The following is a 12059-nucleotide window of genomic DNA, read 5'->3' on the forward strand; positions in this document are numbered from 1 at the left end:
GTAAATTGCATCCATGCAAATACTACTTTGTTGATGCATATGAGAAATTAGGAATATTATTAGAAATTTAAGACAAATATTTTAGGAAAATTGACCAAACCAATGATGAATTAGAATCAGAACACCTGACATCACTCACAAATTCAAACTGAGACTAAATCTGTCGATATTTTTACATAATGGATTTTTTTGTTAGTTAATGCAGCAGGTGGACAAGAAGATTGTATATACAGTCATTGACAGTTAAAAAAAAAAAGTATTTACTTTTTAGTTTAGTAGGCTACATTTTAATCACTTTTTTCTACAATTTATTTATTTTGTATATATTTTATATATATTATATTTTATATATTATATATATTTAAATATTTTTTTATATGATTTATGAAATCAGAATCAGTTTCATTTAAGACATAGTTCTACTTTCACCAGAATCTTTATTTATATAACTCAAATAGTGAATAAATTGTTTACTGGGGCGAGCACATGGGCGCGCCCCTGTCAGGTCGCGGAGGCGCGCTTTCTTATGCTAATTCAGGTGTGACATCAGCAGCCACATCAAAAGTGGGCTGGGGGTACTTTAGAGTCGAGTCTGCCTTCTCAGACTCACTCACACTGATCCAGCCCAAGTTTAGTTCTGCTCTCTGTTTGTGTCTCTCAGACACGCGCTCAAAAACCTGGAAAACACACAATGCTGACCTATCCGGAGTTATTTTTATTTCCCATGTTGGATTTTTTGGACGCATCTGACTAATTAAAACAAGAAAAAAAAAACTATTTCCCTTACTCTCCTAGGATATTTGGACCTGCTGGCGTGTGGTTTCCTTACAATATTATTTGGGTTAACTTGGAAAGCAAAGTTTCGCCGGGAAAAAAAAAGGTGAGTTGCAAAGTTTTGAGAATATTGTGGATATTTTTTTGTATGACTTCATGTTAAAGTCCAATGTGCGTAACAAACTTCACTGTAACCTTATTTGTATGGCATTACTTCTAAATACACACATTTACCACAATAATCAATTATGTGACGTCAATCAAATATTTAAATTAGGGAAAAAAAACAGCAAAAGTTGATTGAAATATTAATGAGTTTAGTTATCAACGTCTTTGCTAAAGGAAGTACTTAAAAATGAGGAATTTATAAGAACATTGTAATTGAAATACTTTTGCAATTGATCGCTTCGAGGTGTTGATTGCAGTGATCGAGAACAACCTTTAAGCGAAACTAGAGAAGGAATCCGAATTAATTTGAATGAATGCTGTTAATCCGCTTTCCAGCTACAATCCCACTCCCCGGCATTTCTAACTTGGTGTAGCTTTAATTATATAGTTAATACTCATTTTATATATTTATCCATTTTGTGCTTATAGATTAACACTTAATAGACGTGCAAGGTGTTGATTTATCTAAATAATCGTATCCAGGATTTCAAATCAGTTTCGTTTGGGTTTGTGCCAATCAACATTAAAGTCTCATTATCTCCTCTCCCTGTGCGTCTTAATGCGCTCACTTAGCCACACTTCAAAAAGATCGTTTATCGACAGTTTGCTGTTGCTATCAGATTCAGCAGCTGCTGCAGCTGCTGTCCACGGGCTGCAGATTCCTGAGCTCACGTGGGCTGTTGCCACTACGGTTGAAATGTTTTTACCTGTTTAGTGAAGTGGCAGTAACACCCAGATGAAATGCAGACCGAGATGTGTGTGCAAATAAAGGAGGAGACTGGCACACTTTACTCTCTTTGGATGTTCTAAATTTATCCATTCATGAGATATTAACCAAGAAAAAGATTCAAGAATGACTTTAAAAAAAAAAAAAAGTGATGATACAACTGGGCTTCTTTATTTGTGCAATTGTGCAGCAGTGGCTCAGTATTTGTATGAACCTGGTTCAATGACTGTAAAGTGATAGTTTGACAAACACTATGGATAAACACCCTGCTGCTAAAGTTCAGGAGCAGAATATCCACTTAACCTAGTATAAAATTGGGACTGGTTGCTGGGGAGGTGTCAGCTTCAGAGCACTATGGAGTCGCCCTTGAGACACTTCACGACCTCACCCAAACATTTGTTCGGGTTGTATTCAGTTAAACAATGCAAAGTTGAATATTACCTTCAGGGATTACAAGAAGCATGAAACAAACATACCTAGTTCCAGAACATGCAGAAAATGAACATCTGAATAGTCATGCATCTGAAATGTAATCTTTTTTTTTGCCATATATTTCATATTTAGTGCATTACACGTGATATTGTTGTTGAGGTTAAAACTTAATCAACTATTCATTTTGTAATTTGTAACATAAAACTTACTGTGAACGACGAGTAAGCAAAAGACACGAGGTCCGATAAAAAATAATCGTGTGTGCTAAATTAGATTTTTCTTGTTTTCCCAAAATATTGAAAAATTTGTTATTCTACGTGGCAGACGATATGCACACTATATATAATCATTTATTTGTATTCATCGCGAGCAATATTAATTTGATCTCATATGCACTCAAGTTAAAAAATAAATTATTTTGCAATGAATTTCATAACATGAACAATGACAACATTCTTACTGTGTTTCTTTAAATTATACTCATTCGCTTTCTTTGCGTCAAAGGTTTTGAGAAAGTTGGTCGGTCAAAGACTTGCCGACCAACCGACCAGCAGACGCCGACCCTCCTAATGAGTTCTCTTCTTCTTCCAACAGGTTTTACCAGACAAGTCCTTGCCATGACGGTGGACTTGTGAGGTGAAGAAGCTCGAAACAAGTATTTATATTTTTACGCTCGGTGAACCACATTCACTGTCCAACCATGAGGAGGTGCTCGCACGTCCTGCCTCTCGTTGTGCTCGCTGCTCTGTTGCTGTCTCAGGTCTGCTCTGGAATCAAATGGCTGTAAGTATCCATTTTTCAGTTCACGTGACGTCATGAAACTGTGTGGCATGTTGTGGTGATGGAGTGAAGCCGCTGTGGCAGCTTTGAAGTGGGGCCCCCTGACATTCTTGATGAGGAGAAAGCTTGTGTGTTCAGTCGGCGTGTATGTCATGGAAGGGGATGGTAGATTAACGGGACATTTCCTCTGGCTATGAGCGAAGACCTCTTTAATAACTTTGATGCGGCTTCGGTAAACAGAGACAGCGAGGTTGACTTCTAAGCTATCCGCTCAAATTCACCACGGTGTATAATAATAACAGTAATAACTTTAGAAAAGCAAAGGTGGAGATGGGGAGGGAGAGAAGTCTGAAGCTTTGTGGTCTTGGTTTGCAAATTCTTGTGAAGCTACTTGTGTGAGATCGGATCAAATCTCTGTCACTGCTTTTATAGGGCAGTAAAAGTCAAAAACTAAGAATTAACGGAACAAGCTTCAGATTTGTTCTTGTCATTTACACGATGGATGTTCTTTTCATAGACAGAAATGTTGGTGCATTCTGATTTTCATGTCGTCGCCAACCTCAGTGTAGCCTGGTTGAGAATCTGGCAGACTCCTCTGCCACATTAGTTAAAAGTTGGTCTAAATTTAGACCTGCTGAGACCATGTCTAACTTTTGGCGCAAGGTAGATTGCTGGTGGGCATCAAACCCTCTGAATAGTAATAGAATGTATTGAACCATTTTTTGTTATTATCATCAGAGGTAAAGCAGTCGTCCAGTAATGTTTGATTCCCGCTCTGCCCGAGTCTCATGGGTCATGTCCTCGGGCAAAAGCCACTTTGCCTCCGGTGCAGCTCACACTGGTGTATGACTGGGGGTGAATGTTTGGCGGTGGTCGAATTGGCCGTAGATCCGCACTGGCAGCCACGCTTCTGTCAGCCCGCTCCAGGGCAGCTGTGGCTACTTACCCACTTCACCACCACCAGAGTGTGAATGGCTGAACGTATGAATAATGCAGCTACTGTGAGTGCTTTGAGTATAGAATAATAAGCTAAGCCAGGGGTGTCAAACTTATTTCTGTCGCGGGCCGCATCATAGTCATGGTTTCCTTCGAAGGGCCATTGAAATTGCCAACCCAAATAAATGTCTGAACGTCTCAAATTATATATATAGTGTACGGTACTCAACAAACTAGTGAATGACTAGATGACTAGTTTTGAATGGTATGAAATGGTAATAAAAATTGCTAGCAATAGAGCTGGTTTTTAAAAGTGAAAACAATTACTCATTTTAATATTGACAAGAATTTGATGCACAATTTGTCTTCGCCGGCTACATAAAATGATGTGGCGGGCCGTATCTGGCCCCCCGGGCCTTGAGTTTGACACGAAGCTATCAAAATGTATTTTGACGGTCTACGGCATTGATAAATATCAACTGATTATGTAACCCGAGTCTTCAGGTATACTTTAAATTCAATTTGTAGTTGAGGTCACGCTAAAGACACAAATAGCCATCACGACGCATCAAAATGATATTCAGGCACGTGCGCCATGCTAAAACCAAGCGGCGAGTCGTTTAGTTTCGATGACACAATGCCGAAACAGATGTAATAATAAACACCTGCGAGTGACCACGATCGCTATGCTTATCATTAGGTACAACCCGGCACCCCCCCTCGGACATGTGAAACAGGACACGTTTCTTACAAGCAGACATCAGAGGTAGCCTCCCCTGCCTGAGGTTTCTCTATAAATACATTAAACTTAAATATGATCTAATCGACTCCAATATGTTCCTCTAATCGTATTGAAATAGACTGAACTGAAGCCAAAACCTCCCATGGTGCTAAATGGAAATGCTAGATATGATCTATCTGGGGTTGAGATGAAATGAGTGTGCAAAAATATTTTGAGGAATATCTCATAGCTAGTTCTGCACTGTAACAAAACCATCAGAGCCAAGAATGTGTCGAAGCTGTTTTATGGATCTGCTACTAACTTTCTGAGAAGGCTAAACTCATTGTGGTGATGGATGTCACCTTTTAAAAAGTTTTTCATTTTGATTCCACAGAGCAATATCACACACCCCTAAGACCTTCCACATCAACCAGACCCAACACTGTAAGCTGTTGCCCGGCCTGGTGTCCTCCCAAGCTCAACTGTGCCGCAGCAACATGGAACTCATGGAAACCATCATCCAAGCAGCCCGTGAAGTCAAGAAAACGTGTCAAAAGACCTTTGCCGACATGCGCTGGAACTGCTCCTCCATAGAGACTCCCACCGACTCCTCCAAGTATCGACCGGACCTTGATCGAGGTACGGCCTTTATACATTTACGTACAATATAAAATTTATATTTAAAAAAATATACCCGCAGTTTTGCTTAAAATGCAACATTTTATTTGAAATCTACTGCTGCTGCTTTTTAAGTTCGATCCCAGCCCAATGAAACCACTCCTGGTCCAAAGCCTTGATTAAAAAAATAAAGCATAAAAATCGTGCCAAATAAATCATGTGACCCACTGACGGTACGAGCATTAAGTCACAACAACAAAAATGATTATAGCCATTAATTTATATTATCCATGCAACGTATCCCAGCCGACTGAGCGACTGGTCGCCAATCAATGACAGAGCACAGACAGTATAGGGCGGATCGAATTTCGCTTAATTGTAACTTTCCAAGCTCTTGATGCTCCAACCGCAAACATCTTAACAACTTAAATGTGCATCGAGGCTAGCTATAATTGAGGAACGAACCACTTTAGCGCCTCGCTAATATACTGTACAGATTTTTTGTTGAGTCTATCATTTTGGACAGTACAACCAAAATAAATTAATTACACCGGCAAACTGAAGGTCTCCAATGCTGCTTGTGGTCTCATTCACCAGGAACCAGGGAGTCTGCGTTTGTCTATGCCCTTTCTGCGGCCACCATTAGCCATACCATCGCAAGGGCGTGCACTTCTGGAGATTTACGTCTGTGCTCGTGTGGTCCAATCCCGGCTGAGATCCCAGAGCCTGGTTATCGCTGGGGGGGCTGCGCTGACAACCTGCACTTTGGCTTGATCATGGGCTCTAAGTTTGCAGATGCCCCCATGAAGATGAAACGTGCAGGCTCCCATGCTAACAAACTTATGCACCTACATAACAGCGAAGTCGGGAGACAGGTAAGCGAGAAAATGCATGTCGGCAAACACAATTAAAAAAGACAACAATTATTTTTATTTGTCTGTTAACAGGCATTAAGAGAAGCGGTCGTGATGAAGTGCAAATGTCACGGCGTGTCCGGTTCCTGCTCCATCAGGACCTGCTGGAGAGGTCTTCAGGACCTGAGAGAGATCGCCATGGACCTGAAGACTAAGTACTTGTCGGCTACCAAGGTGGTTCACAGACCCATGGGGACCCGCAAGCAACTGGTACCCAAAGATATTGACATCAGGCCCGTGAGGGAGAATGAACTGGTCTACCTGCAGAGTTCACCGGATTTCTGTGCCAAGAATGAAAAACAGGGTTCAGTTGGCACGCAGGACAGGTGAGACAGTCTTTCACTATACTTTGATTGCTGCAATAGAAAAGGAAAGTTTGATTTTGAAAGCAGATCCACCAAATATGTATGTGTGTTTATATATGCATTTATGTACCGTATTTTCCGGACTATAAGGCGCACCTAAAAACCTCAAATTTTCTCAAAAGCCGACAGTGCGCCTTGTAGTCCGGTGCGCCTTATATATGGACCAAATTCCCAAATTTAAACTGGCCCGAAGCATTGTGTCATGAAATCAATCATAAGTGGCCCGCTGAAGACTATGAATCATGAATCGAAAAGACAATGGATCATTATTTTGTGATTATAAAGTAATTTGTTGCGTCTGAAGTTAAAATAAAAAAGATAAAATGAAGAATGATTTGATTTGGATTAAAAATCTGACATGATGCATTAATGGTGCGCTTTATAATCCGGACAAAGTTTTAAAATGGGCCATTCATTGAAGGTGCGCCTTATAGTCCGGTGTGCCTTATAGTCCGGAAAACACGGTATCGCTGGTGTCAGGCTAAAAATTTCAGATGCAAAAAAAATTGACATGGTTGTTCTAGCATACTTTATGTAGCTGACACAATTATTGTTATCTTGCCAACACAAAGTCGCACAATCAGGGTTAACCAGTCATTCTGCACCATGGCAAAAATGAACTGCAATGGTGGTCAAAAAGTATCTAAAATAGCATTTGTGAACTGAACTGTGGTGCCGTGTGAAAACATGGCTTAACGTGGCTTTTTGATACAGTAGCAAAGAACAATGGCAAACCCGCACAGGAGCAAATAGGAAATGACCAATCGTGACTGTCAGCTCATCCAGGATGTTGACTTTAGGAAAGTGATGTCCAGTTTAGTTAGCGGGCTGGGTGATAACAACCTGAGTACTCTGTCTGTGGCTTGTCTGGGCATGTGTCACTTTGACTAGGATACTTGTGCTTTTATCTCAAACGCTGACTAGAGCTCTTATTCTTGGGCCCGGGAGAACTCTGTTATCAATTGGAGGGGCGCGTGCAGATTTGGAAGCATTTAAAGGGTTCCCGGAGATAAAGGTTGGCCGACACCATTTTGCTCACTCCAACTCAGGACTTTGTGGTGTGTGAGAATTGAGCGGGAAGCTAGGAGTCATTTTGTCTGAAGGTCTTACTCATGCAGAGATTTGGCGAAGCAGTATCATAAGGAAAATATGTAACATTATCTTTTAAACTTATTGAATTTTGGAGAACCTCATACCTTATCACAGGCTGTATTTCTCAGTTTTGAATTGCATGTCACCAGAAGCACATTTTGAGAAGTGCAATTGCAAAAGCAGATTAGATTTCATTTTATTCAAATTGCATGTAAATGCTGAGAAATGTAGCCAAAATAGAATTTGAGTTGGAGAATAAATGTAGCGATACATTCACGACTCCTCGCCAGCCAATCATAACACATTAAATAATGTTTGTTTTCTTTTTAAATAAATGGTAAAAGTCATATGAATGTCATCTTTCAGCCACTTTCAAGATAAAGAGCAGCCATGCTTCATGTCAAGGACACTCACTGGATGCAATTTCTACCGCCTGATAACTTAGCAGCCACATGAGTATGAAACATTAATGCATTTGTCAAATCACGAGGCGGCTCGGCTTTGTGGGTCGTGAGACCAAACGCTGTGGACGTTGGAAACTTTGAATACTTTGCTTTATATCGCCGCTGATTTGTCACTCACTGGTGGCCACTTGACGCAGAGGCTTTATCAGTCTTGACACTTGAATTGACCTCCCGTCTACATTGTTAGCCCTGACGTTCGCGAGACCCGGGAAGCAATACAAAGTCTTTATATAGTTGCTGTTTTGACGGCGTTGAAATAAGAGGGCAAATTTAGTACACTAGTCACAGGGTAATAGTTTGGGAGATTTTACAAATCTTTCATCGTGGGGTTGTTTATTTTTTTTAGATTTTCTTTTTTCAAAATTGCATTTAGTTGAAATATATTATTAGTTTTAGTATTAATTTATGATTTGTATGTCTCGTGTGTAAGATTAAAAAAATCGCGCTAAGCGCTGAGTAGTAAAAACTCAATGAAAATATATCTAAATAAATATATAGAAATATATAGATATAAAACAAAATCTAAAAAAAACATCCACAAATCAAATAATATATATAATAATATCTAAATAAATATATAACAATATATAGATATAAAAACATATCTAAAAAAAAAACATCCAAAAATCTAATATGGGTACGATAGATAGTCTCGTGTGTAAGATTAAAGAAAACATGCTAAGCGATGAGTAGTAAAAACTCAATGAAAATATATATAAATAAATATATAGAAATGTATAGATGTAAAAAAATCTAAATATCTATATAAATATAAAAAAAAAATCCACAAATCAAATATAATATATATAAAAATATCTAAACAAATTTATAGATGTAAAAAAAAAAAATGTCCACAAATCAAATATGGGTACGATAGATAGATAGATAGATAGATAGATAGATAGATAGATAGATAGATAGATAGATAGATAGATAGATAGATAGATAGATAGATAGATAAGACAAAGAATGTGTGGGTGTTCCTATTTCAACAATGTGTTCAAGCTGCCTTTCACTCTCAGCCACTCCCGCTGCCACCATTTACTTAAGCGCCCCCTCTCATCACGCCGGTCATTAACACTCTGCCGTCATAAAAATGGAGCCATAATGTGGAAAGGGCAAACTTAAGAGACGGGGCCGTCCTGTGTATTCAGTGTGATTTATGGCGGGGGCTGTTCAGCGCCTATTCAAGAGTCCATTGGCGCCAGAAAAGCATCCGAGGCATCCGGCGGCCCGAGAAGATACGACAAAGGAAAATGAGAGAAAAATGAGGGCGCGTCGCTCGGTCAAGAATATTCAAAGGGCCATTGTGGGTTCTTAGCAGGCTCGGAGTTTGCACAGGCAGGCTGGATGAAATATTTAGAATGAAGCCTAACTGTCTCTTACTGGAAACAGGTTGTCTTTCAAACAAGGGTGGCTCACTCAATCTTCCAACTTTATTTACGTTAATTGCAGGCAGTGCAACAAAACCTCAGCTGGGAGCGACAGCTGTGACTTGATGTGCTGCGGCCGTGGCTACAACCCGTACACGGAGAAGCTGGTGGAACGTTGCCATTGCAAGTATCACTGGTGCTGCTACGTCACCTGCAAGAAGTGCGAGCGGATCGTGGAGAGATACGTCTGCAAATGAATCCCCAAAGCCGCACCGAGCCACAGGTGAACCAAAGCACTACGATAGCTACAAGACAAACTTTTTGTCTTGAACGTATTTCACCATAAAGTGTCATTATCACGTTAGTATCGATTTTCCAAACTGCCGCTACCGGACACGGAAAGTGACGATAGTTTATGTGAAAACCGCCGTCCTCCTGGGTAGTTTTTTTTTTTTTTTTTTACTGTTAATGACCATGAATTCCCTCAATGTGGATGAGGAAAGTCTATTTTATTATAGCTCTAATAAAAAGTAATAACATTGGATTTTAAAACCGGAGGAGACGAATTATGTTGTTTCTCCCTCGAGACGGAGATCTGAGGATTTTTTTATTAATGGTACAGTTGATACATTTTCCTTCTGCATCAATGGACACAAGAGGAAAAGCAAACAAAGGGAACATAAAGTACTTTTTCAAACACGGGACGTTTTGGACTTTTGGACCCGCACGTTTTCCTGTGTGTATCTTCAGCATGACTTTATCCTAAAGGACTGGAAAGAAAATAATGGATAAAGGACTTGCTGATTAATCATCCTTTACATCTCGACATGCAGTCAGTTTAAGATATATTCTATTTTTAAGAGCATTATGAACTCATGGATATTGTAAACCACTTTTGTGTGGATGTACATACTCTTATTTTGTATACTGAAATAAAGATAAGTATTTATAAAATTATGAAATGATTTTTCCCACTTTCATTTTTAGTGAGTTATTTTTTTTTTAAGTCATTTCGATTTAAACTAAAGGATTTTCAGCACGAGAGGTATAAATGTGTTTAATATTATTATGATGAATCGCTCCAAATCAAAAAGTGCTCTATAATAAGGCGTTTCAAAACTTTTGGGTGGTTCCAGCCACAATGGAAAACTTTACTTGTAAATTCCACAGCGGGGAAAAAAAAAAAAAAAACTCTGCAGGGGACACACAATGATTTTCATCGCAAACATACCGTATCATTTTGAGAAGCAGACCTCGACTGTCCAAATGTCAAATCCAAAAGAAATCTGATTAATCTGAGAAACAAAGGCTTGTCAGAGAAATGATAGTGCGGTTTTTGTGTGCAGCACATGTTACCCTCTGACCAGCCTTGTGTTACTTGAAGTGGTTCTCATGATTTTACACTGACAGAAATAGCTGTGAAAGATGGCGCGCCATGCTGTGAGGCCACATGATGCGTATTCAACAGTGCACGCCATACACCCATAGAGTTTAACACTTCTTGACCGCAGCGTGTCCAACACACAAAACCTCAAAAACAACTTCAAATACCAAGACATCCTCCAACGAGCACAGACATTTTGTTTTCTTTCTTTCTTACCATCGTACATAACTCAATGACTACAATTGGCTAGATAATGGTAATTTTTTCTGTTGAATTTTCTATAGCAGGGGTGTCAAACAAATTTTTTTCACGGGCCGCATTGTAGTCATAGCTTCTTTCGGAGGGCCATTATGATAAATAAATGTATGAGCACCTCATATTATATACAGTAAAAGCTACAAAACAAACTGACCAATAACTCGTTTTCCAATCAGACGAGTAAAAACTGGTCAAATTAAAAACAAAAGATATTAAAAGTGAAGACTATTTGCAATTCTAGTAATGACACACAAATTTGATGCACAATTTGTCTTCGCGGGCCACATAAAATGATGTGGCGGGCCGTAACTGGACCCCGGGCCTTGAATTTGACACCTGTGTTTTACAGGCTTTCGTGAACAGGTTCTAAATGAGCCAAGAATAAACAATCGGTTGGCAGCCATTTTGAACATACTTTGAAAATACCCCAAAAAACTGCATTTTACGCTAGACTTGCACTGGGCATGGAAATAGGGTGTTGAAGGAATCATGATTCATTGTGAGAGGTCTAATCCATTCCAGTAAATAACAGTTCTGGGAGAGCTCTCCGGTTCACCCGAGACCCCTAATGAAGACAAGTGCTACGGAAAACGGATGGATGGATAGATACCAGTGTTCCAAAAGCAGACACAGGCAGTGGGGGGGTCAATTGTGGTATTCCGGTTTGGGGGGGGGAGGGATGGATCTGATTGTGTGCAGGTGAGCGAGGGCTTGTCTGTCAACGGCATCGAGGTCTCTTCAGCATTCTTCTGTGTGGAAGATGGCGAAAAAACAAACTTTATTTTGCAATTGATGGCAAATAGAAAAAAAAAAATATGACGATGACAAAATATCTCCTTTTGTGTCTCAGTGTTCAAATAAATTCTCACGCAATTTATCGCTAGCAGGTCCAAAAGGTAAGTACGACCCTGAGTGTATTTCATCACGCCACCCAAGATTAAGTCGGACCTGTTTTTATAGTGAACCCGGTCAGGTGACCCTCTTGAGCAACTATTGTTATCATTAAGCCGTGCAACTATTCATTTAACCTCAAACTAACCCGAGTTCACTCCA

The 12059-nt window shown here is 39.6% G+C and overlaps 1 protein-coding gene across 1 annotated transcript; it reads left to right on the forward strand.

Annotated features, from left to right (window-relative positions):
• Positions 1-586: 586 nt before the first annotated feature.
• Positions 587-10318, forward strand: wnt11 (wingless-type MMTV integration site family, member 11). Its single transcript, XM_061298703.1, has 6 exons — positions 587-880; positions 2696-2884; positions 4933-5177; positions 5754-6031; positions 6104-6396; positions 9447-10318. Exons 2-6 carry the CDS (start codon positions 2802-2804, stop codon positions 9619-9621), a joined length of 1074 nt encoding a protein of 357 aa, XP_061154687.1. The 5' UTR covers positions 587-880; positions 2696-2801; the 3' UTR covers positions 9622-10318.
• The last annotated feature ends 1741 nt before the right edge of the window (positions 10319-12059 follow it).

Source organism: Syngnathus typhle, linkage group LG15 (assembly GCF_033458585.1).
Source record: "Syngnathus typhle isolate RoL2023-S1 ecotype Sweden linkage group LG15, RoL_Styp_1.0, whole genome shotgun sequence".
NCBI classification, from domain to species: Eukaryota; Metazoa; Chordata; class Actinopteri; order Syngnathiformes; family Syngnathidae; genus Syngnathus; species Syngnathus typhle.

Bases quoted from the DNA above. Each gene is read 5' to 3' on its own strand.
- wnt11 (XM_061298703.1), top strand. From the start codon at position 2,802: ATGAGGAGGTGCTCGCACGTCCTGCCTCTCGTTGTGCTCGCTGCTCTG. The intron at 6,032-6,103 runs GTAAGCGAGAAA...GTCTGTTAACAG, and splicing joins ACAGCGAAGTCGGGAGACAG to GCATTAAGAGAAGCGGTCGT. The intron at 6,397-9,446 runs GTGAGACAGTCT...CGTTAATTGCAG, and splicing joins TCAGTTGGCACGCAGGACAG to GCAGTGCAACAAAACCTCAG.